Source organism: Candida pseudojiufengensis, assembly GCF_024610245.1.
Source record: "Candida pseudojiufengensis strain CBS 10847 chromosome Unknown scaffold13, whole genome shotgun sequence".
Lineage (NCBI taxonomy): Eukaryota > Fungi > Ascomycota > Pichiomycetes > Serinales > Debaryomycetaceae > Lodderomyces > Lodderomyces pseudojiufengensis.
Genome location: NW_026261537.1, coordinates 64,387 through 90,353, shown reverse-complemented (window position 1 = coordinate 90,353; position 25,967 = coordinate 64,387). Strand labels below are relative to the sequence as shown.

The following is a 25,967-nucleotide window of genomic DNA, read 5'->3' as shown; positions in this document are numbered from 1 at the left end:
TTAGAATTCATCAATAAATGCATTCCAAAAACGAGTCAAGACACTGTAAATGGTGACTGAACTAGCACATACTTCTTTATCGGTTGGATTCATCCGATCAAGTCTTGTAAGTGAGAAGAAGAAGTTAAAACTTAGATGATGTTTTCACTTTGAAGAAAAAAATTGAAAAAAAGACGCGTAAAATTAAGTAAACAAATTCTTTCAGATCTTGATTTCAAACATCAGAACAACTACCAACATCAAAACCAAATATAAAGGACATGATAAGAAATATATGATTTTAAGAGCCAAAAAAATAATATGCATTATGATGAAGATGTTGAAATTATAGATTCAGAAGATGAAGTTGTTTCAATAATTTCACAATCTCATCTACGACGAACTCCATCTCCTATTGTAACTCCAAGTTCATTAGAATCAATTTCAGATCAAAAGCAAGATAAATATCACTCAACTGGGGAAATTTTAGAGATCAATAGTGTACCGCCGCTGCCATACAAAGCTACAAATTTTCAAAATTCAAATTCTCCAATTAAACATATACTAGATTTAACTCAAAAAGATTGTGAATATGAAGAAGATGAAGAAGATGATGGAGTTTTCTTTAATTGTACTCAAATGCAAAGTGCTCATGAAACAGTTTTAGAAAATGAAAAAATTCAAAAGCAACAAGCTAAAAGTATAATGTCAATTTTATCATTCAAATATATTGAAGAATCTAATGAAACCTCGATTAAGAAGAAGGCTACTGCTACTACTTCTGTCAAAAGATCTGCTAGGAAGCAAAAATCAAAAGTTGATAAAACTAACAAGAGCAAGACTAAAAATCAATCTATGAGTAAAAACGTTAGAGATCGATACAATCAAAGTGAATCTACAGAACCCACACCCAAAATACAAACAGAGCAACAATCAAGAATTGATGAATTTGTTAAAAATCCGACAACAAATGGACTCTTAAATGGTTCAACCAAAGAACAATATCGAACTGAAAGAAAATTAATGAATCGACAAGAGTGGAAAGCAATTTCAAAAAGTATTAAAATTAAATTTCCAAAACCTTTATTTCAAGATCAAATTGAAATTGATGAAATTGAAGATTCTACTGATGAATATAATTCAGATGATGAAATTGATATGTGTAGATTATGGAATGAATCAAAGACAGCTATAAAATTGACACCTCAAGAATTAAAAATTTTATATAATAATGACTAAAGACTATTTAATGAACTATTAATGAACAAGCATATAAATTTACAAAAATTTGATTTCTCTTTTATACTCTTTATTTATTGATATTGTTGAAGAACTCGTCATTCAAGTCGAAATTTGGATTTTGTTGGAGATTTTGTTCATAATTTTGATTTGAAGTGGATGAAGAAGATGTTGACATATTCAAGAATGGAACTAATCCCAAAGAACCATCAGTTACAAAATCATTCATATACATTTGATTATTTGAATTACCAACACTGAAAGGATCAAATTTTAATAAACTTTCTAAACTTTCTAAATCATCATAATTAAAACTATTTGCAGTATTATTTATTTCATCTCCATTTGAGTATTGTCTATCCAATGACGATGAATCAGTAGAGTTATTGCTTGTTATAATAGCAGGAATAGCTTCTTCTTGCACATACCCAAGGTTTTGTTGTTGATGTCTTGAAAAAGCTAAATTTGATCCATTAGTTTTGTTTTGACTCTTAGGTTCTCTTTCAACAGCAGTTTTAACAATAGGCAGTGTTGATGGAATTTTTTTCTTTATTGCAGGATTGGTAAATTTATTTAAATTGACACCTAATATTCCTAAAACAGATAATTCTAATAATTTGGTTGTATTTCGACTCAAGATTCCAGGTATATCGAATTTTGATTCACTACTAAGATCTTGAATTGTGTCCAGTAATAATTGTTTTGAGTTATTGAATAATGGACCTCCTTTAATATAGTCTAATGTTCCCTTAGCAACTAGTAGTGTGAACAAAGCTCTTTCACGAGGAATATTTAATGGTATTGGAAGAACGGACGAATTGGATAGCTTAGAATAAGATTTTACAACCTTCAAAATTTGAACAGCTGACTGTTGAATTAGACTCATGGTTGAAACAATAGCGGTTGTATCTGCTTCTCCCTTTGTTAATTGCTCCTTTTGTGATAAACCGACATTGTGATGATTTGCATACTTTGAAATTATGGGTAAGTATGTCAATATTTTAGCATGGTAATATAAAAAGATCAAAATTGATTGTTGATTGTTGTAATTATCACAAGCATCACCTTCTATATAATTCCCATTAGCAGTTTTTAAAGATAAACCATTAATATCTAATTCGAATTTTAATTCTTTTGGTAATTCTCTTCTCCAACAATCCAACATTCTATCTCTATGCAAAGCTTTTCGATAAGCATCATCACCATTATCAAATCTTGAGTAAATGGAATCTAATATATTTGCCAATACTTTACAAAATAACATAATGCTTAAAGCCATTTTGGTGACTTTACCAACAATAGACAATTGAGTATTATTAACAACCAAAATGTTTACATTATCATCATCACAATCATTATCATTTGTAAGTCCATCATTATTATCATCTTCTTTTTTACTTGAGAATGGCATAGCACATTCAATTTCATAATCTTTCATTAATCTTGGAACTCCTAAACTCAAAGATGAATAAGTATCCAAACAATAAATACACCAAAATAAAATACGTCTTTCAGCTTGCATTTGATTTTGAAAATTCAAATCTCCTTCATTATTTGCTCCTAACCCCAAAACAGCTGCAGGACACCTATGTAATCTCAACTGTTGTGCCATACTAATTACTCGACCTCTTAAATCATAACAAGTGACCATATCACCAATTGCAAGACAATATTGAAGTGCTAATGATAGTATCTGTAAAGATTGTATTGAGCAATATTTTGTTATTATACAATTTGGCTTTATAAATTCATGAATCAAATAATCATAATGTTTCATCAATGCAATATAAGTCTGAGCATTATCCAGGTTTAAATAAACATTTTTATTTGCTAATAAACCTAAATTTAAAATCAATACCATGATAGCTGCTACTTTTTCAATCAGTTCATATGAGCTTTTCCTCAGCCTGGTGGAATTATCATTAGATCCTAATTCCATTATCTGTATTATTTCCATATAGTTATTTAAAGTTTTGTTTCTAGTTAATATTGGTAAAGTATGACCCCATTTTTGAAAATAAATAGTAGTTAACTGATCCATATCCAATCTAGACATAGGAAATTGTACCAATTCACGAATAAAAATTAATGAATCATTTTCATCCAATTTCATAACATCATCTCTATTCATTATAAGTTTAAGAATCTGATCTTGTTTAGACCTATCAAATGGAGATGAGGATGGTGTTTGTTCTTTCATAGATGCTAAAGTATTTGCCGTCAATATTGATTGTTTTGAGTCATAACCATATGCTTGACATATCTTTGCCAATAAAGTTGGGACACATAAAGTCTCTTCTGTACTTCTAGGCATTGAAGTTGCAACTAAGGAGGTCAACATTCTTTGTTTATCTGTTTCCTTCTCTAATTGTTGTTGTTGTTGTTGAAAAACTTTGTTTTTTTGCATTTGAGCAATAGCTGTTGCAGCTGCAAATGCACCTGGTGCTGGTGTGGTTTCTCTATTACTTGAATTTGAAGCAAAATGATGTCTAGAAGAACCACCATAATGTGGAGAATTAAATTGATTAAAATCATCAATGCTTAGCAAACTATCATTGTCATCTTCATCATCACTCAATTTTATAGATCCTGCAACAGACATTGGCCCACCTAACTCATAAATAGATCCGGCTACTGAGACTGGTTGTTCATGAAATGCGTTATCACATCCACAAGAGCATCCATTGTCATGATCATGATCATGCATATGTAATTCTTTTCGGTTGGCTTGATCAAGTAAATGAAGATTGGATTCGGTGATTTTTGGGTTACTTAGTTCCAGTACGTCGTTATCTGTATTTCTTGCATTAGATCCATCTTGATGCAAACTTTTATTCTTACTATTGTTATTTAGCATTACTAGTTGTTCATCCCTCATATCTAGTATTCCAACTAATTTTCTATTTTCTGCTTCCAATTGTCGAACTCTTTCCTCTAACGTTTCAGTATAACCTTTTGGGAAAGCTTTTCTACTTAATTTATCTGATACAATACACTCTAAACCAACTGCAGAACAAGTTGAACAGGGATTTCCACCATCACATTTAGTCTTTTTGGATCTACATCTGTCACACGCCTGAGCCGTTCGAGTAGTTGTAGATCCAGGGGCTCTTATAGTTTTAGCATTTATTCGTAGACCCTTCTTTTTGGGTATTTTATTAGATTGTGAGTCAGGATTCAGTTTTGAATTTTGGACAAAAATTTGTTCATGATTGTGGGTCTGGAATTCTTGGCTCGGTACATTGTTATAATTATCTGTAACTAGTTGCATCTCCTTTGGTATAGCATAAAGTATTGTGCTAATGACTTAAAGTCTTGTAAATGATTGTGAGTCCTTGTTATCTTCCTATCTTACTCCAGATTTTAGATTTTTTCTCATGAGACAATTGAAAAAAAAAAAAAAAAAAATGAATATTAAGCCGCTTAACCGTTAATTTTGATGTGAGTCAACCAACTTAAACCAGAATTTCTATGACATTACATTTCCCACCTTATGATGCCCTTGCCTCGTTTAATACAAATTATGAAATAAATCGGACTTTATATTTTAGCTGCAAATACTTTTTTACCGCTCTTTTGCAAAATCGAATTACCGAATAGTTGAAGTTGATTAATATTCTTCTTTTCAAGCTTTGCTGCAAAAATTTGTAAGATTGCGTTTGAATTTGAAAAAGCAAAAAATTGTTCTAATTCAAACATTGATTGTTCATATGTCAGACATTAAGCCGTAACCTCCGATCGTCAAGCTGATTTGTATGTTGAAAGTTATGAGAAGTTGAGAAGTTAGAGGTCCACCAATTATAGACATCCGTGCATACATACTTTGTATTTTGTTTCAAGTTTAATTCACGAGCGCTAAATCTAAAACATTTGAAATATTTTTCTGATAAGAAACTTTTATTCTTACTAATACATTAATCACTTAAGAGAAGTCAAATGATAGGCTTAAATCAGTGAAAACCTTTCTGGAAAATGGTTAAAAGAACACGAGCTACTCATACAACCTCAAAATATTTTGTTCAAAATCAAGAAAAGAAAAGGATCAAAATTGAGACTGTGGAGTGTGAACAAATTTCCTCAAAGTCCACAGATGAGGAATTAGAAGTATCATCGAAGGTACAGATAGAAAAAACAGAAATCAAGACGGAGTCGAAAGTCGTAGAGAAGAAATTAGAGCATATTGCAGTTGAAATAGCTCAAGATGAAATACCACCCAATATATTTAAAAAAGTTGATCCTATAGATGAAGATATTGGTCCTCAAAACTGGTCCAAAATATATAATTCAATAGTGAAAATGAGATCAAAATTTCTTGCACCAGTTGATATACAAGGTTGTGAATCAATGCCAAATACCATCACTAAAAATTTAAAATTTACTGATCCCAAAAAATTTCGATTTCAATTATTAATTTCATTAATGTTAAGTTCACAAACAAAAGATGAAGTTAATTTTGAAGCAATGAATAAATTAAATAATAGCTTGAATAAAACTCATCCTAATGGATTTTGTATTGAAGCTGTTTCTCAATTAACTGAAAAAGAAATTGATTCATTTATTTGTAAAGTTGGATTTCATAATAGGAAAGCAATATATATCAAAAAATCATGTGAAATATTGAATAATCAGTTTAATGGAGATATTCCTAAAACAATTGAGGAAATAGTAACTTTACCGGGTGTTGGTCATAAAATGGGATATTTATTATTACAATGTGGATGGAATATAAATAGTGGGATTGGAATTGATGTTCATTTACATAGGCTTTCATTACTATGGCATTGGGTCTCATCAAAGGCTAAAACTCCCGAGAAATGTAGATTAGAGTTAGAAAGTTGGCTACCTAGAAATTATTGGAGTGATATCAATCCTTTGATAGTTGGATTTGGTCAAGTTATATGTGTCCCAAGAGCACCAAATTGTGATATATGTGATTTAGGTAAGAATGGATTATGTAAAGCTGCTGATAAAAAATTGGTGAAGCAACAACCTATTACAGAGGAAAGAAGAATCAAATTAATGAAACAAAGAGCTGATTTAACTAATTTACTCAATGACTTAATTTAGTTTTTTAATAAAAGGACTTAATTTAGTTTTTTAATAAAAGTGAATCTATTATTTATTGAAATTGCAAAGTAACATCTAAAATCGTCTCTAACTTACGTATCCTCCTTCTTTAGCCATAGAATAAAATATACTATCTTTATTCTTCAACAAAGCTTCTGGTGTATCAAATTCTGCTACTTTACCTTGATCCAATACTAAAATCTTATCACTATCCATAATTGTATCAAGTCTATGAGCAATAGTTAAAATTGTTTTATCTTTAAATTCTGATCTTATAGTTTGTTGAATAATTTTATCACTAGTTGGATCAACTGAAGCTGTTGCTTCATCAGCAACTAAAATTTTACTAGTTTCATTTAATAAAGCTCTTGCTAAACATAATAATTGTTTTTGACCAGCTGATAAATTTGAACCTCCTTCTTCTATTTGAGCATCTAATCCTTTTTTCTTTATTAATTCATCAGGGTTTTTAGATGATTTTTTTTCATCTTCAGTAGGTTCAGTTTCCATTTGTTCAACATGTTCTTTCAAATGAGCTAATTCTAAAACTTTCCATAATTTATCATCATTATACTCTGCAAATGGATCTAAATTTTCTCTTATTGATGCTCTGAAAGTATGTGCTTCTTGTGGAATAATAGTTAAATGATGTCTTAAATCATATAAGCCAATTTCACCAACATTAATTCCATCAATTTCAATATCACCACCAGTTGCTTCAATGATTCTAAATAATGCTAAAGTTAATGATGATTTTCCAGCACCTGTTCTACCAACAATACCAATTTTTTCTTTTGAATTTATAGTTAATTCAATTTCTTTTAAAACTGGATCTAAATTTTTTCTATAAGCAGTACTATATTTTTTAAATTTAACAACACCTTCTCCTGGCCAGCTTGAATCAGGTCTTTTACTTTCAATAATCATTGGAGCTTCACTTGGTAAATCACAATATTCTATAATTCTTTCTATAGCAACACCTTCTGATTGTAAATCTGCCCAATATCTTACTACAGAATTTAAAACATATGTGATAGTTAATGAATAAGTCATAACAAAACCTAAAACACTTGGTAAAATAGGATATTTACCACCTAAACTAACAACAGCTAATAATGCAGTTGAAAACATAATACTTGATGAAATGAATTGTAATCTCATGGATAACCATCTATTACAATTTTGAATAACAACACCAATTAAAGTTTTTTCATCAATAAATTTTTTACTCTTGTGAACAAATCTTTCTCTTTGAAAAAATGCTTTTATAGTATCTACACCATTAATTGATTCTTGAATAGTAGCTAATACTGGTGATTTAGCAACTGATTCTAATCTTTTTAATTCTCTTGCAGCTGGAATGAATCTTGCTCTAAAATAATTATAAACAAATAATAATATAGCAATAATAAAAATCATAAATGGTAATGAATAAAATATAACTCCAAAAGTAACACAACCACTTAATACTGTAGTTATAAATCCAATTAATGTCCAAGGTAAATGCATATCAATTTTTCCAATATCTTCAGTAAATCTATTTAAAATTCTACCCACAGGTGTAGTATCAAAAAATGACATTGGAGAATGTAATACTTTTTCAGCCATTTTATCATGAAAATAAGCAGCTCCTTTAACAATACAATAACTCCAAATGACCAATGCAGTTAAATAAGTAAATAAACCAGATAAAACTCCAAATAATGCATAAAGACCTAAAAAAAACCCAGGATTAACAGTTTTATTCTCTTGTTTGTTTAAACCTGACCAATAACTTAATAAATATTTTTCACCAACTGCAATTAATAAAGTAATTAAAGTACCAATAACATAAACTGAAAAATATTTATAATCACAAGCCATAATATATTGTTTAAAAATATCCCATGGAACAGTACCTTTTTTTGATTCTTCTTCAATATGACCAGTTTTTCTTATAATTCCATCATCTTCATCTTCATCATCTTTATCATATGAATGATTATATGATACTAAAGATGCACGACGTAATACAGCTTGTTCAACAATCCCTCTGTTTGCTTCTCCAACATAATCAACAATTTCATCAACTAAATCTTCTGTTTGTAATGCAACTTTTGGATCAACTGGTCCATTGTCTGTAGGTTCAGTAGATATTGGTTTATGTTCTTCTGAATCTTCTTCTTTCACACCATTTTCTTCAGATTTTTGTTCATCACTCTTTTTACCAAATTCTTTAATCAATTGAGCTAATTCTCCATTATTCTGTATTACCTTTTTGAAATCTCCATGTTCGATGATCGAACCCTTAGATAATAAATAAATATCAGCAGCTTCATGTAAAACAGGAATTGAATTAGTAGCCAATATTTTCGTACGACTTCCAATAACACCATCATCTGATAAGACTTGTTTTATTAAAGCTTTTCCAACATGAGCATCAACAGCAGATAAAACATCATCTAATAAATAAATATCAGCTCTTGAATATACAGCTCTTGCTAATGATATTCTTGCTTTTTGACCACCACTTAATGATATACCTTTTTCACCAACTACTGTTTTATCACCATCTGGTAAATTTTTAAAATCAGCAACTAATTCACAAGCAAGTATAGTTTTTCTATAAAATTCTGAATCATATCTATGACCAAATAAAATATTTTCTTTAACTGTACCATTTAAAATCCATGGTGATTGAGGACAATAAGCTATAGAACCAAAAGTTTCAACACTTGGAGAAGAAGTTGAATTATTTTCATCTGAATATGATGGAATTTTAATTGGTATATCACCTAATATAGCACGAATTAAAGTAGATTTACCACTTCCAACTTTTCCAACAATACATGTTAATTTACTCTTTTTAGCTAAGAAATTAATATCTTTTAATGCAATATTAGTTTTAGGAGTATCTTGAACTTCACTTTCTTCATCTTTATATTCTTTAATATCATTAGTTTCATTAGTCCATGCAAATGTAGCATTTTTAACGATAACTGAATATTCAGAATTATCACTTGCTTCAGGATCTCTTTTAACATGACCACCTTGATCATCATCTAATTCATCAAGACATAATAGATCCCTTATACGTCCTAAAGAAGTTGCAACTTCAATAACTTCAACAATAAAATTTGGAATTAATAACATTGGATCAGATAATAAATCAAATAAAGCTAATGCTGGAAAAACAATATCAGGAGTTAATGGAACATTATAAAAATATGAATAAGCAGCATAAGTTGAACAACTTATAAAAAATGGAATACATGACCATAAAAATTGAGCTAAAGCACTAACAACACCTAATTTTTTAATATTATATAATTCTCTACCATTTCTAATATCACTTAAACGTTGTAACATTGGTCTTTCCCATGAATAAAATTTAATACTTTTTGCAGAATTTAAAATTTCAGTAACTAAACTTGTTCTATCATCTTTATCTTTCATTAATTGTAAATAAAATTTTGACATTGATGTATTTACCCAAGTTGCAACAGGTGTAACAATTAATGCAGTAATAACACCAGCCCAAGTTGCTCTATCAAATAATTTATATAATGCAACTAAACAAACTCCTAATCTTAATGGTGCTGAAATAAATTCTCCTAAACTCCAACAAAACCAAAAAATAATATCAATATCCATAGTTATATGATTAATTATATCACCAGTTGGTTTATTTTTTCTTGATTGAGGTGATAATCTTAAAGATTTTTCATAAATAATTGTAGTTAAAGCTGATTGAATTCCATATCCCATATTAAATTGTAAACTAAAAGATTGATTAAAAGTTATAAAATTAGCACAAGATATAGCAAACATTGTAGCTGCCCAACCATAACCAATAATAATAGGTGGTTTCACATCATCATAAAAATAAGCACTAAAAAATTGAATAAATTTCATTAATACAAATGGTTGAGTGAAAACTAAAGCAGTTTCAATACATTTTAAAACAAAACTTAAAATAAATTCAGGTGAAAAAGCATAAAAAATTGCAGCAAACAAATTTGGTTTATTTTCTCCAACTTTTTTTCTTCTAATAAAAGCCCACACGTACCAAAACCAACCTGGTTTTCCCTTTGAATGTTCAACTTCAACATCCCAATATTTAATTACTTTAGATTTACTTTCATCACAACTGAGACCACCTAAAATATTAGGTAATTCATCAAATTTAATATCATCAGTTTTATAAATTTTATTAATAATTGGTTGTAAAAAATAAAATGTTATATATGAAAATAAATTAATTTTATCTAAAAATGGTAAATTTTCATCTTCAAATCCTGGTTTATAATATGCAACTTCAAGAACAAAAATTGATAAACTGTTGACCAATATGAATATTTCTAGTATATATGATGACCCATTTATTGCATATATTTTATGTTTTGAAAATGAATCTTGTATGAAAATACCAAAAGTGAAAGCAGTATTAACTAACCAATACAATAACGATACATTTGTTGGAATTGGTGAGTTTCTAAATTCTATAATGATTGTAATAAAAGCTAATATAGTAACTGCTAGTATAGGAAGGAAAACAACAATATTTGTTAATTTCCAAAATACTATAATAAAAATTATTTGTGTTAAAGCCAAAAATACTTTAAAAGTCTGTAGTATTGGAGTTGATGTATAAATATATGAAGTTTTTCGGTTCTTTATTGTAGTTTTAATTATTTTATAAGCAAACCATAGACCAAAAATTACATTTATAATCGTTGAAATATAATATATAAATTGTGGATTTAATGAATTACTATGATTTGAATATAATACTTGTGGAAATTTGAAATGAAAATTTTCAATTGATTGAGATTTGAGTATCTCAGATGATTGATCATTATTGAAGTTCAAAAAATCAAAATTGTGTAAAAATGATATTGGATTTAAAGTAGATAAATGAAATGGTGAATATCCTAATATTAAATCACCATCATTTTGTAAATTCGTATCTAGTGATAGATTCTTCATAACAATTGACTTGATATTTGATAGTCTAACAGAAAATGTAAACCAAATGAAGTACCTCTGGCTTTATAAATACTAGATTAATTCTTAAAAAAGTGTTGTAAAAAGTTGTATAAAAAATTTCATTTTGCTTGAAACATAATTTTGAATTATGGTTCTTTATCAGTTGGTACTTTTGTGTAATGAAATATACGGTGTTTAGATTAAAAATAGTAATAGACGTTTTGTTTTGATTCAAACTTATGAGTAATAAGTAATTCATTTAATAACAAAAACAACTAGACAAAACAATTGTAGGAAGAAGATGCTATTTAGAGCCTGAAATTTGTACCCAAGAGTTATTCTGAGTCATAGTAAGCAAACTTACAATTGTTGAATCTTGGTATCAGATCAGAATCGCTTCAATATATTTGTATCCTTCAAATGAAGTGAATTTGGACATAAATGGTGCAGTTTATGATGGTCTACCAAACAAATGAGACCAAAACATCAATTCGACACATTTCCATCCTACAAAAGCTGGATTACTACAATAACTCTAACTAAATTTAGCCTAATTACTGTTTCTTTTCATAAAATATTAAATTGATGCCTTTTATATAGACGGATTAAATTATCATACGCTACCAACTTTTGTACCAAATAATATTCGTAATTTATGTATTTTTCGAGACATTACGTTAAAGCCGTTTCTAGAAATGGAATTAGCCTATGTTTACAATTTAGTATTAATTCCGTCTTTTATATATATATATTTATATATATATGAGTCAGTTAGTCACAATTTAAAATAGTAAATATTAAATATAACAAGCAGTAAATATTATCGATGGATTTATTAATCTATTAATTTTCTATATATAACCACCTTCTTTTGATAAAGAATAAAATATACTATTTTTATTTTTTAATAAATTTTGAGGAGTATCAAATTCTGCAACTTTACCATGATCTAAAACTAATATTTTATCACTATCCATTATAGTATCAATTCTATGAGCTATTGTTAAAATAGTTTTATCATTAAATTCTGATCTTATAGTTTGTTGAATAATTTTATCAGTTTCTGGATCAATATTTGATGATGCTTCATCACTTACCAAAATCTTGGTTTTTTCATTTAATAAAGCTCTTGCTAAACATAATAATTGTTTTTGACCAGCTGATAAATTTGACCCACCATCTTCTATTTTTGCATCTAATCCTCTCTTTTTTGGAATGTCATCTGGATTTTTCAGTTTAGTTTTTTCATCTTCTGTTGGTTCTGTTTCCATTGATTCAACATGTTCTTTCAAGTGAGCTAATTCTAATACTTTCCATAATTTATCGTCATTATATTGACCTAATGGATCTAAATTTTCTCTTACTGATGCTCTAAATGTATGAGTTTCTTGAGGTATTACATTTAAATTACTTCTTAAATCACGTAAACCAATTTCTCCAATATTAATTCCATCTATTTCAATATCTCCACCGGTAGCTTCAATGACTCTAAATAATGCTAATGTTAAAGATGATTTACCTGCACCTGTTCTACCAACAATTCCAACTTTTTCCTTTGAATTTATAGTAAATCCAACACCTTCTAATACTGGTGGTAAATTTTCTCTATATTTTGTACTATAATCTTTAAATTTAATAATACCATTTTCTGGCCATTCAGGCGTTGGTCTTTTATCTTTAATAATCATTGGAGCTTCACTTGGTAAATCACAATATTCTATAATTCTTTCTAATGCAACACCATCAGATTGAACAGAACTAATTTGTTTAATTAAACTTGATAAAATAAATGAAATATTCATTGCATAAGTCATTAAAAATCCTAAAGTCGATGGAGAAATTGGATTTTGACCACCTAAAGTCCAAACTGAAAATGTTGCAGTACTTATTAAAATTATAGCTGAAATAGTTTCTAATCTCATTGATAACCATCTACCAATATCAACATTTACCATATTAACTAAAGTTCTTTCATCAATAAATTTTTTACATTTATGAATAAATCTATCTTTTTTATGAAAAGCTTTTATAGTATCTACACCATTTAAGGATTCTTGAATTATTGATAATACTGGTGATCCAGCTATAGATTGTAATCTTTTTAATTCTCTTGATGCTGGAACATATCTAACTCTATAATAATTATAAACAATTGATAATAATAAAATAATTATTACAATTGGTGGAACAGTTATAATTAAAACTGCAAAAGTTATAATTGCAGTCATAACTAATCTAAAAAATGAAATTAATGTAAATGGTAAACCAAAATCAATAGTTGAAATATCTTGAGTAAATCTATTTAATACTCTACCAACAGGCGTAGTATCAAAAAATGACATTGGTGAATGTAAAACAGCTTCTGCCATAGCACTATGAAAATAAGCAGCTGCTTTTATAATACAAAATGACCAAAGAATAAAATAACCAATATAAGTTAAAAATCCAGCAGCTGCACCAGCAGCAGAATATAAACCTAAATAAAAAGTAGGATCAACAGTTGCATTATGATCTTTATTAATAGCTGTCCAATCTTTTAAAACATAAGTTTCTGCAACATTTAATAGTTTACTACCTAATATAGTTAATAAAAAAAGTGAAAAATAAACCAAATTACATTCTTTGATGTATCTAACAATAGTTTTTAATGGAACTACTCCTTTTTCTTTTTTCTCTTCTTCAAGACTTGTTATAGGTTTATCATTTCCATCAATACCATCAAGATCTTCATAAATATGATCAAATGAAACAACACTAGCACGACGTAATTGTTGATGATGATTAATTTCCTCTTCTAATGCTGTAACATTTCCCTCAGCTATGGCATTTTCCAATTCAACTAAATGTTTATTAGTTTCATCATCATTAGTTTTTAAATCTTCATTTGATCGACCATGTTCTTTAACTAATTTTGCAATTTCTCCATTATTTTTAATTGCTGAATCATAATCTCCATGTTCAATTATTGAACCTTTAGATAAAAGATAAATGTCACTTGCTTTATGTAATACTGGGATAGCATTTGTTGCTAATATTTTGGTTCGATTTCCAATAATACCATCATCGGATAATACTTGTTTTATCAAAGCTTTACCAACATGAGCATCAACAGCAGATAAAACATCATCTAATAAATAAATATCAGCTCTTGAATATACAGCTCTTGCTAATGAAATTCTTGCTTTTTGTCCACCACTTAATGAAATACCTTTTTCACCTACAATTGTTTTATCACCATCAGCTAAAGTTTTAAAATCTGAAGCTAATTCACAAGCAATAATTGTTTTTCTATAAAATTCTGAATCATATTTATATCCAAATAAAATATTTTCTTTAACTGTACCATTTAAAATCCAAGGAGATTGTGGACAATAAGCTATTGATCCAAAAGTTTCAACACTTGGAGTTTTAACTGTATCATCATCTGTATATCCTCCTTCTGATTTAATTGGAATATCTCCAAGTATAGCATTTAATAATGTAGATTTACCACTACCTACTTTGCCAACAAGACAAGTTAATTTACCTCTTTTAGCAATAAAATTAATATTTTTTAAAGCAATATTATTTTGAGTTTCATTATTGTCTTCAACTTGATCTTCTTCATCTTTATAAGTTGTTTCTGATTCATTTAAATTCCATACAAAATTTGCATTTTTAATTTCAACTGATATCTCACCTTTTGGATAATCTTCTCTTTTAATTTTACCATTTTGATTTGGATCAATTTCTTCTAATGTTAAAAGATCAGCTAATCTTCCAAGAGATACTTTAACTTGTAATAAACTTACTATAAAACTTGGTATAACAGCCATTGGTTCCATTAATAATCCAACTAAACTTAATGCTGGAAATACAATTTCTGGAGTTAATGGAATATTATACAACCATGAAAAACCAGCAAAACAAGCAACACTTATAATAAATGGTAAACATGACCATAAAAATTGAGCTAAAGCAATAATAACTCCAATTTTTTTTAAATTTTGTAATTCTCTATCATTTCTAATATGACTTAATCTTTCTAACATTGGATTTTCCCAACTATATAATTTTATATTTCTTGCAGAACTTAAAATTTCAGTAATTAAAGAAGTTCTTTCATCTTTATCTTTCATCATTTGTTTAAAACTTGTAACAACTGTAGCTTGAACCATAGCAATTAATGGAGCAGATATTAAAGCAGCACCTAACCCTAAGAATGAAGCATATCCAAAGAAATTAAATAAAAAAATTAAACAAACTATAAGTTGTATTGGACTTGAAGCATATGTACCTAATGATAAAAAAAAACCATTAATTTGACCAATATCTACTGATATACTATTTATAATATCACCAGTTGGTTTTTTCTTTTTTGAAGCAGGTGAAAATTTTAAAGCTTTTTCATAAATTAAAACAGTTAATGAACTTCTCATTGACATTGCCAGTTTATTTTGTAAAATTGCAGCTTGATTATTTACAATAAAATCAGCAACACTAATTAAAAACATTAATATAGCTAAAGCATAACCTATAATAATTGGTGGTCTGTTTTCTTTAACATTATAAGTAAAATCATTAAAAAATATTATAAATTGTTTAAATACAAATGGTTGTGAAAACATTAATACAATATTTGTAAAACTAAAAATTAAATCTCCAATTAAATATTTATAATAAACTTTAAACATAGCACTAAATAATACAGGTTTATTTTCATATTTACTTCTTGTAATAAAACTCCATATTTTACTGAAAAAATGATTCTTTAAACCTAATTCATAATTCCAATATTTCTTTAAAGCTGGTAAATGCAGATCACATTTAATATCTTCAATAACATTAGGTAATTCAGATATTTTAATATCATCAGTTATATAAATTTTATTTATAACAGGTTGAATAAAACTGAATGTAAAATATGAAAGAATATCAATTCTTTTATTTTCTTCTTCATCATCTGTTTTGAAACCTGGTTTATAATAATCAGATTCTAAAACAAATAAAATGAAATTTAATACAGTGGTTGTTATTTCTATACCATAAGTTGTTGAATTTATTGCAATAATCTTATGTTTTGAAAATGAATCTTGAATCAAAATTACAAAGGAATATAAAAAACTAGTTAACCAAAATGTAAGTAAAGAAGCACATGATATAGTTGATGTTCTATATTCATATATTGATAAATAACTAGCTCCAATAATAGTAATGATACTAGTAAATACAATTGGATTTGACGTATAATAATATAACACAGTTTGAAGAACCAATTGCAAGATTAATATAAAATATTTTGAAATTTGAATCCAAGAAGTTGGTAAATTCTTTTTATATAATTTTTTAGTATTAAATCCTAATTGTAATGATTGATAAATTATAAAAATTAAACTTAAAACATTGATTGAGGAACTAATTGTTTCAATAAATTTTGGATTTAATGAATTTCCATGAGAAGAATATAATGGTGGTGGAAGAATTGAATTCAGTGATTTACTTGTAGTTGTTATTTCATAATTGTCAATGGTATGGCTTATTAAATTAAAGTTATGTAATAAAGTAATTGGTTTCAAAATTGAAAATTCCAAACTTGAATAATCTTTGATAATTGACCAAGTATTATTCATGATTCTCTTTTGGTTTTTGAAGTAGGTAGTCAGTTTGTGTTACAACTCTTATTTCATGACAGTTGAGAAGAAAAAGAATATGAGTTGAAATTTATATTTGATAATATGGATTGAATAGTCCTTAAATTAAACGGCTTAAAAATACTAATTTATACAATTGATTAATTTACTAAGTTTAATATCTAGGCTATATAGATAATGAAAAATCAATTTACGTCTAATTTTATTCTATAACTAAATAGATCTATTGTTTTACTATTAATACAATAACAATTATGCATTTGACAGGTTTTTCAAGTAGTCATATGCATGTCTTACCTAGAGAAGGCTTATTTTTTCTTCATTATATTTATGCTAGTAGCAGCCTTGTGGATGATGAATAAACTTCATTAGGCTAAATGAAAGATTGATAAAAGCCACAGAAGGACTCTAAGTGTGGTAAACTCATGGACTTTGACTCAAGCATTAAACATACTCTCCTAAGTACTTAAAATTGATGAAGATTCAGAAACTTTCTCCAACAATGAAATATTTGAAGTAATTACTCTGTGCTTGGTATCATCAACCTTTAAAAAGATTGTTCCAAAACATTAGCAACTACTTCCACGTTACTTCGAGTGACTATAGTTTATATGAGTTCAGATTAGTGATAGAAACCCTCATTTTCGTTCCCTAAAGATAACAATGTTTGATGTTTAATCATTTATTGAGTTGATAATTAATTGGAAAATAGAATGAAGCACAAAATCGCGGTAGGGTTCTTCTACAAATTTAATTCCGATAGAACAATTTTTGATTTAATTTTTTACAACCAATTCATCAATTCATTCAATCATCACAACATTCTCAAAAAGAGTTTGCCATACAACAAATAACCCCCACATAGGGGTAGGTCTATATATTGTAAAAGAGGTTTCTTTGTTGTCCATAACACAATTGTATATATATCAAGAGAATTATCAACATTTTACTTTAGTTAACCGATCATGGAGAAACAAAATTATTTACTACCATTTGCTTTTACTAAAACTTCTTCATTTAATGAATCAGATATTTTAAATAAAACACCTAGGGATAAATCTGAAATTGATGATAATGCTGGTAGTTTTTATCATACTAGAAAAACAATTAAAGTTGATGATAAATTAAAAAATAGACCAAAATTAAATTTAAACCCATTATCAATGAAATCTTTAAAACGTAGAATGGGGGAAAGTTTCAATGATAAAGATGATGTGAAAAAAGTAGACTTTGGTGATGATGGAATAGTTCAAAACGGTGAAAGTAATGAACATATGAATAGTGAAGATAGTTATGATGAAGAACCTACTTTTATTGATGAAGAAGAGAATAATGATAATGGTGGTCAAACACTACCACCTAGTTCCCCTATTGGATCAACTTATAATGGGATTGAATTGATGTCAGAATTTGATTTTAATACAAACCCTACAACAAGTTTTCAAGTCCCTAAATCTCCTCCTAAAAAAATTTACAATTTACATAGTGATCAATTAAAAACTTCTCCTCAAAAACCAATTAGTTCAGATACAGATTTTGGCATTGATAGATTTAATAGATATAGAGGAAGTTTTAATGATAATAATAATAATCTACCTACTTCGTCGAGTATAGATGAGGATTTTGTGAATTTGAGAGAAGTTAATAAACAAATTTCATATAATAAAGCTAGAAATATAATTATAGACGCATTTGAAAACACTAAAACGATCATTGATCTACGATCGATGAATTTATCAGAAATACCAGATGAAATAAAAGATTTAAATAATTTAGTAATATTTGACAGTTTTACAGAAGAAGCTTCAATTGAATTTCCTTATCAATTATATTTAAATGGTAATAAATTAACACAACTACCTATGTCATTATTCAAATTTACAAAATTACAAGTTCTATCACTAAGGCAAAATAAACTAATCTCCCTACCACCATCAATTAATAAATTAAAAAATTTGATTGATTTTTCAATAAGTTCAAATAAATTAAAATTTTTACCTTTTCAAATTTTAGAATTACAAAATTTATCAAATTTTACAAGTGGTCCCAATCCCTTTTTGAGCTTACCTTCAGATGCAATACCTATAAATTCAAAATCTTTCATCAATTCCAAGATACAACCTAGAGCTAGATCTGAAGTAAGTTACTTTAATATAAAACAATCTACATTAACTTCATTAAAATCATTATGTTTAAATAAAATTGCAAAATACGATGTATCATATCAAGAAACAAAAGAATGGAAAAAACATACCCCCAAAATATATCACAACCTAATTATTAAAGCTATTACAAAGGGAAAATTTAATGATAAATGTTCACAATGTGATATAATTGTAGTTGAACCTGTGGCAGAAATTTATGAATGGTGGGATATTTTACAAAATAAAAATATACCAATTAGAAAACAATTTTGTTGTCAAAGATGTGTAAATAAATATTTAATTCAAGAATACATTCAAGTTTGACATAATTAAAGGAAGGGGAAAATTGAATGAGAGATGCTGTTTGTCATTTTTATTGTATTATACCATATTATACCGAAGTAATTTCATTCATATTAATTGGTTCAAACTTTTCATAATCGATTATACCAAATTGTTCAATTTCCTTAAAAAAATTAGCATTTTTTTCTTCAAGCATATTGATGAACTCCTCAAAATTTTCATTTGTAATATGATCTTTCAAATTAGTAAGAATCATATACATATATCTTAAATTTAAATAATATACATCAATTTGTATAAAATCAATCAATTGTTGAACTAATTTAAAAAATTGAGGTAATTGTAATTTTAATTTTTTATTCACTAAATCATACTTATTTTTACAATCATCCATTTTTCTTTTTATTGAAAACAAGTTATTATTTTGTTTAATTGTTAATTCATTATTTTTTTGTTTAAATAATAATGATTCATAATTATTACAAAATTTATCAAAATCAATTAATTCATTATTTCGTTTTTGTATTTTTTTGTAAATGATCTTGAATGAATCTAATACAATTTCTAATTTTTTAACATTATAATGAACAAATTCATTAATTTCTTTTGAAAAATCAATTTTTTGTACGGCGGTTTTATAATTTGATATTTTATTCCATATTAAATCTCTTTCAATAAAAGTTTTAAAAGTTTTATGAAAATCACAATATGGATCAATTAAATTTCTATAATTATCAGCAATTACTATGGAATTTTTTAAAACATCAAGCATTGAATTATTCATTTCTTTTAAATTATAAATTAGCTTCTTAATTGAATCTTCTTGAATTTTGAATTTGTATTGTAATGAATTAAATTCTTCATCTATTGTAAATGAATTATCAGATAAATTTATTTTTCTTTTTAATATTTGTGGTGTACGTTTAATTTGTTCCCAATCTAATTTGTTATTTTTAATAACTTTATCATCCACTAACTTTAGGGTTTTAGCTACTTGAGTACTAAGTTTGTTCAACTCTTGATTCATTATTAAAAGAAGATTAAGTAATTAAGCGGTAGAAAATAACCAAATAATTGACTGCAAAAAAAATTAATAATTTTGGCAACCAAAAAAATAACAATCTTCATTTCATCAAAAGCATAACAAATTAATCATGAGTCAACAAGAACAATTTCAATCTGATAACAGATCAACCTCAGAAGTAGAAAAAGAAAGTCTTGATCTTATTGAAAAAATCTTAAAATCTAATGGTTACATTGTAAATGATAAGGGGTTGAATATAGAATTTGCAGCATTAAAAGAAATTAGAAATTGGGTAGAACAAGATGATAAAACTACTCAATTGAATTGGGATAAAGTTGAAAATTGCTTTGCTATTATGTTAAATGAATATTTGGATAAGACTAATGATTTGAAGAGCAAAATTGGAGACTGCTCAGATGTATGTTGAAAATACTCTGATTAAAGTTTACTTTACTAACTCATATATATTATAGCGTAGAAAATCATTGATTGAGAAAAATATTAATTTAGAAGTAGAAGCTGTTAGACCTATGTATGTGGACTTTTTACATGATCTGAAGTACTTGTTTACTAACACACACATAGTTTAAATGATGTTAGTAGTTCAATTGTTGAAAAAGAACAAAATAATGAACAATTAGGTGCAACAATAAATGAAACAATAAAATATGTAAGAAAAGGTTTTGAAAAAATTGATAATTCCACAAATTCAAAAATTTATAACTTCAGTAATGAACAAAAATTTCATTCAACAATAATAGGTGAAACCACATAAATGTTTATATAGATTTTTTTAAATGCTATATAGTTTATTAAATACTTATTTACCTATAAAATCAAATCCTTATTTAAAATTTTCACGTTGTTTATTTATTGCATCTATTGGAAATCCTGAACCTAAATATAAAGGAACAAGACATAATGTTGGACATAGATTAATGGATCAATTAATTGAAATTTATTGGAAAGATCATTTATATAAACAAGGGTTTTATTATTATTCAAAAAAATATCCAAATTTAATATTATTTAAATCTGATAATTCATTTATGAATTTACAAGGTAAACCAATTCAAAAACATTTTCAACAATTTCATAAAACTTCAAATTTAATAATTTTACATGATGAATTAGAACAACCAATTGGAAAATATCAAATTAGAAAACCAGGTACAAGTTCAAGAGGTCATAATGGATTAAAATCAATTGATGGATTCTTCAGAAATAAATATACTAAAATTGGAATAGGAATAGATAAACCAAAATCAAAAAGTATTAGTGATTATGTTTTATCAAAATTTGATCCCAAACAATTAGAAGTTATTGATTTTGATGTTTTACCAAATGTAGTTAAAGATTTAGAGAAGATGATTGAATTGGATTTAGCATCGTTTAAACAAAATGAAAACGAAGAAAAACCGAAATCTAATCAGGAACTGAATTGAGTTGATTGACTGTTGATTGATTCGTTTGTTGTGTAGCGAGAGTGAGTCATTCATTAACTTTCGAGTTGATTGTATATATTTTAGAACACATGTAGTCATAGATAAGGAAAAATACTAAGTAAGTTAAATAGTTACGAAATAATAATAGAGTGCATTTTGAAACTTAAATTTACAACCAAAATATAGATTCTCTTTTTAACAAGACACTTCTCAACCAACACCCACTTAAAGAACAACCACTTTGAATACATAATATAACATAGTTTGGATGACACTCGATGGAATTTACGATTGACTTAATTGCAGAAAGATCTGTACTAAGAGAGTCAATTAAAGGTATGTTAGATTGAATCTTTTATTATGGCGGCTAGTATTTTAAATGGCAACAGTGTACTAACTTACTTTGAAGGCATAATATGGACCATATTCTTTAATCGACTTTTTGGACCAACAGTACCATCAACAAATGAGTTTCTATCTATAACTTATCCATTAGCAACAAATTTACCTGATCTTGAATCTTTAATAGAAGAAAAAATAACTGTATTTATACGAACAATTATTGATAAGAAACAATTACCAATAAAGGGAGTAATATCAATACAATTTTCAAATAAATCATCAAATTCAAAAAGAAAAAGTAGTGGTTGGTTTGGTAGAGATTATGAATCTGATGATTCAAAGATATGGGAAACTTGGACTATAAATATTGAATGTTTACCAATTAAAGAAGGAGTATCAACTACTACAACAACATCAGCAACTAATAGTTCGGAATATTCCCAAGGCGTTGAATTGTCGATGAAAAGTTTTGAATGTAATTTGTTAAAAATCTATGATATTGTTGATAGAGAAAAGGAACATATACCACCAATAACATCCTTAGAAACATCACCATTTCCATACAGTATAAACATATCAGAGTATGGTAAGAAATTGACACCAGAGAAATCAAATAGTGATTCTGACGAAGGTTGGGGAACTTATATTAAGAAGATACTTGATTAGGGCAGTTTGTACATAATATACTATAAGAATTAACCTGTAAACTTTCAAAGTTACTTAAAAACCTATAAATTAGCTGATAATAAACCTTCTTCACCTCTAACTAAAATACATTCATCTTCTTCAATTACTTTATCAAATTCTCCTAAACTATCAGCTAATTTCAAAACTTCTTGATCATAACTTCCAGGTTGAAACCATAAACCTTTAATAATATTTTTATAACCTTCAACACTTTCAATTTCTTTCAAAGTAGCCACAGTAACAGAAGGAGGAGTTAAAAATGAAATACTTAAACCATCAACTTTTGAAGTTTTATAACTATCAAGATCTTTATGATTTTCAATTGCTTGAATAATTGTTTTTACATTTGATATAACTGGTTGATTTAATATTTCTTTTTCTTTTGGATTAATTGGTATTGCTGATAAATTATGCTTGATATACCAATTTAATATTTTATATCCAAATTTTGATGGATTATTTGATGCTCCAGCAACTGCGTATTGTCTGTTTGCACCAAAAAATGATTTAATTTTACTTTTCATCGACATGTTGAATTAAGCTGTGAAATGGAATTTTTGAAATAGGGAAGATTGGTTTATTAATAATCTGATATGTTAATTTATAATTTTCCGGGGGAAATTTGACAGAAAGATGAGCCGCTTAGATTTCCTGATTTGGATTATTATCATAAAGTTATGATTATTTTTTTTACTATTGTAGTACTATGAAACACAAGAACTGAGATAGACGACAAGATCTTTTAAGGAGCTTCATAGCATGGCCAAAGAGAAGAGAACAAAACCATGTTGTAATTGTAAAAGATCTAAAGTTCGTTGTGTATATCAAGGTACTTTACCTTGTCAAAGGTGTCTTAACACAGGTCAAGCTGCAACATGTCAGTTTGTACCAAAACTACCATCATTAAAATTACCATCATTTGAACCAACTAATCCTCCAGTTGCACCACTACCTTTGAGTCATTTTCCAACACTTAATCATGATTCATTTTCAACATTTCCAGGTGTTTCAACAATGATACCTCAAGTAAGTCAATATTCACAAACAACACAACCTGGAATAGCTCTACCGAATCAAATTACTACTATTCCACCTTTGAAAAGTCCTGCTACAGATTCAAGCCCATGGAAAAAACTGATCGAACAAAGACTCGATTCCTTTGAAAGTAAAGTTGATTTGATAGCGGACCTTTTAAAATCACAACAACAACCATCTTATCACCGACCGTCGTCAACATTTCACAATCAACGAACATCACTGCCTGAGCAAACAAATTTGCATAATTTATTAAACCAAAACTCCTCCACAATTAACAGTCGAAATAGTACACCTGAACTACATTATTCATCCTATGTAGAGAATAATAAAAAACGAAATTATATTGATCAAGATTCCTCACCAAGAAAAAGAAGTAGAGTCACACAAGAAGATCATAATTTGAAGGACTTCAGACATGGCTTTTTATCAAAAGATGAAGCATCTGAATTATTTAATTACTTTGACACACATATTGCAAAACAATTATTTGGATTTGAAATATCCAAATTTAATGTGAATGACATTTGGGATACTTGTCCAGTTTTAGTATGTGCTATTAGTACGATTGCATCAATTCATCATCCAACATTAAATACCAAATCATTACCATTACAAGGTTATTTAAGAGATTTATGTGGTAGTTTATTTTTTACAAATAAACCAAAAAATAAATCAGATGCTTTTAATACTATAGTAGCCCTTATCTTGTGTAGCTTTTGGCTTTCGGATTCTCAAATGTTTACAGGTTTAGCATTACAAATTGCTAAAGAATATGGTTTAAATAATGCAAATTGTAAAAATAAAGATGATTTGAAATTATGGTATTTACTTTATATTTTAGATGGTCAACAAAGTTTAGCATTCCACAGGCAACCATTGGTAAATTCTCATGAATATTCATTAAAACATAGTAGAAAATTGTTAGTTGATGTAGATGAAAAGAAATTAGGGGACAAGAATAATCAACTACCTAAGATTGAAAGCGGTAGCAACGGTAATAGTCACAAAAATTCACAAGAAAAAGATATGAGGAGATCTATTATGAAACAAAAATTGACTGATTTAAGGTTAGTTTCCCAAGTAGAATATAATCAAGCATTAAATGAAGCATTTCGGGGAGATGCATGGGATCTTTTATTACCTTCATCCTTTGGAATTCCATCGAAATCAAATTTAGAATTAGATAAATGGATGGTATCATGGACAGTATTATTATCACCAGCAAGTCATGGAGCTATTTGGTCAGCTAAAAGTACTTTAATATATTATAATTTTGCTAAAATACATATCAATTCCTCAGCAGTAAGACAATTATCAATTAATCCAAATCATGATACTTCATTACCGAAATGGGATGGAACAGTTAATGCTGATTCTTCGAATTTAACAACACCAACACCTGTGCCAATTTCTAAAAAAAACCATGCAACTAAAATTCAAGACAATGAAGAGGATTCAGATGATTCAGAATCTTCACAAGATGAAGATGAAGAAGAATTTATATCGAATAGAGAATTATTATCACCCGATGAAGCAGCTGTAAATGCAAATGTTGCATTAAATGCAGCTCATACTGTTTTAAATTTAGTTATAAATGATAAAGATATATTAGATAATTTAAGATATGTTCCAGTACATGTTCATATAATGTTATATTATGCAGCATTAATATTAATTAATCCCCCATCAAAATCAAATAATATATCAATTGATTTAACTGAATCAAAATATTATTTAAATTTATTAGATAATTTAAGAATTGTAAATCTTTTAAAAAAAAAAATTTATAGTAATTTACCAATTGATATGAAATTTGGTACAAGATTAATTAAAAGTTTAGAAGATTTAGAAATTGAGAAATTAAATGAAATTAAAATTTTTGCAAACCAACTAAAAGAATATGATTTAAAAAATGAATTTGATAAAAAAATTAATTCATTTATTGAAACTAGTGAAAATATTCAAGAATTAATGGAATCAAATGAAAGTGGTGGAGATAGTAGTAGAGCTTCAACTCCTTTACCAGAAAAAATTAGTGCATGGCCAGGTTCAAATCATGGACATCCTTAAATGACAAATACGATATTCATTTTTATAAACT

At 27.4% G+C, this 25,967-nt stretch overlaps 11 protein-coding genes across 11 annotated transcripts; 6 read left to right on the top strand and 5 right to left on the bottom strand. All coding sequences in view use genetic code 12, as the record gives it.

The window, feature by feature from the left end:
- Window positions 1-300: 300 nt before the first annotated feature.
- On the top strand, window positions 301-1,218 carry KGF55_004472 (uncharacterized protein; the record flags this gene model as incomplete). The annotated part of the gene is made up of 1 exon (XM_051759379.1): window positions 301-1,218. One exon carries the CDS (start codon window positions 301-303, stop codon window positions 1,216-1,218), a length of 918 nt encoding a protein of 305 aa, XP_051612762.1.
- Window positions 1,219-1,288: 70 nt separating this feature from the next.
- CAT8 (DNA-binding transcription factor) lies at window positions 1,289-4,489 on the bottom strand (the record flags this gene model as incomplete). Its single annotated transcript, XM_051759378.1, has 1 exon — window positions 1,289-4,489. The coding sequence occupies one exon, from the start codon at window positions 4,487-4,489 to the stop codon at window positions 1,289-1,291; it is 3,201 nt and encodes a 1,066-aa protein (XP_051612761.1).
- Window positions 4,490-5,190: 701 nt separating this feature from the next.
- NTG1 (bifunctional N-glycosylase/AP lyase) lies at window positions 5,191-6,285 on the top strand (the record flags this gene model as incomplete). Its single annotated transcript, XM_051759377.1, has 1 exon — window positions 5,191-6,285. One exon carries the CDS (start codon window positions 5,191-5,193, stop codon window positions 6,283-6,285), a length of 1,095 nt encoding a protein of 364 aa, XP_051612760.1.
- An 87-nt stretch (window positions 6,286-6,372) lies between these two features.
- KGF55_004469 (BPT1) lies at window positions 6,373-11,253 on the bottom strand (the record flags this gene model as incomplete). Its single annotated transcript, XM_051759376.1, has 1 exon — window positions 6,373-11,253. The coding sequence occupies one exon, from the start codon at window positions 11,251-11,253 to the stop codon at window positions 6,373-6,375; it is 4,881 nt and encodes a 1,626-aa protein (XP_051612759.1).
- Window positions 11,254-12,104: 851 nt separating this feature from the next.
- On the bottom strand, window positions 12,105-16,862 carry KGF55_004468 (uncharacterized protein; the record flags this gene model as incomplete). The annotated part of the gene is made up of 1 exon (XM_051759375.1): window positions 12,105-16,862. One exon carries the CDS (start codon window positions 16,860-16,862, stop codon window positions 12,105-12,107), a length of 4,758 nt encoding a protein of 1,585 aa, XP_051612758.1.
- Window positions 16,863-17,848: 986 nt separating this feature from the next.
- Window positions 17,849-19,351, top strand: KGF55_004467 (uncharacterized protein; the record flags this gene model as incomplete). The annotated part of the gene is made up of 1 exon (XM_051759374.1): window positions 17,849-19,351. One exon carries the CDS (start codon window positions 17,849-17,851, stop codon window positions 19,349-19,351), a length of 1,503 nt encoding a protein of 500 aa, XP_051612757.1.
- Window positions 19,352-19,418: 67 nt separating this feature from the next.
- On the bottom strand, window positions 19,419-20,357 carry KGF55_004466 (uncharacterized protein; the record flags this gene model as incomplete). Its single annotated transcript, XM_051759372.1, has 1 exon — window positions 19,419-20,357. The coding sequence occupies one exon, from the start codon at window positions 20,355-20,357 to the stop codon at window positions 19,419-19,421; it is 939 nt and encodes a 312-aa protein (XP_051612756.1).
- A 127-nt stretch (window positions 20,358-20,484) lies between these two features.
- KGF55_004465 (aminoacyl-tRNA hydrolase) lies at window positions 20,485-21,799 on the top strand (the record flags this gene model as incomplete). Its single annotated transcript, XM_051759371.1, has 3 exons — window positions 20,485-20,772; window positions 20,828-20,886; window positions 21,163-21,799. The coding sequence occupies 3 exons, from the start codon at window positions 20,485-20,487 to the stop codon at window positions 21,797-21,799; spliced, it is 984 nt and encodes a 327-aa protein (XP_051612755.1).
- Window positions 21,800-22,077: 278 nt separating this feature from the next.
- KGF55_004464 (uncharacterized protein) lies at window positions 22,078-22,807 on the top strand (the record flags this gene model as incomplete). The annotated part of the gene is made up of 2 exons (XM_051759370.1): window positions 22,078-22,135; window positions 22,209-22,807. 2 exons carry the CDS (start codon window positions 22,078-22,080, stop codon window positions 22,805-22,807), a joined length of 657 nt encoding a protein of 218 aa, XP_051612754.1.
- Window positions 22,808-22,869: 62 nt separating this feature from the next.
- Window positions 22,870-23,358, bottom strand: KGF55_004463 (uncharacterized protein; the record flags this gene model as incomplete). Its single annotated transcript, XM_051759369.1, has 1 exon — window positions 22,870-23,358. One exon carries the CDS (start codon window positions 23,356-23,358, stop codon window positions 22,870-22,872), a length of 489 nt encoding a protein of 162 aa, XP_051612753.1.
- Window positions 23,359-23,587: 229 nt separating this feature from the next.
- ZCF30 (Zcf30p) lies at window positions 23,588-25,936 on the top strand (the record flags this gene model as incomplete). Its single annotated transcript, XM_051759368.1, has 1 exon — window positions 23,588-25,936. The coding sequence occupies one exon, from the start codon at window positions 23,588-23,590 to the stop codon at window positions 25,934-25,936; it is 2,349 nt and encodes a 782-aa protein (XP_051612752.1).
- Between the last annotated feature and the right edge of the window lie 31 nt (window positions 25,937-25,967).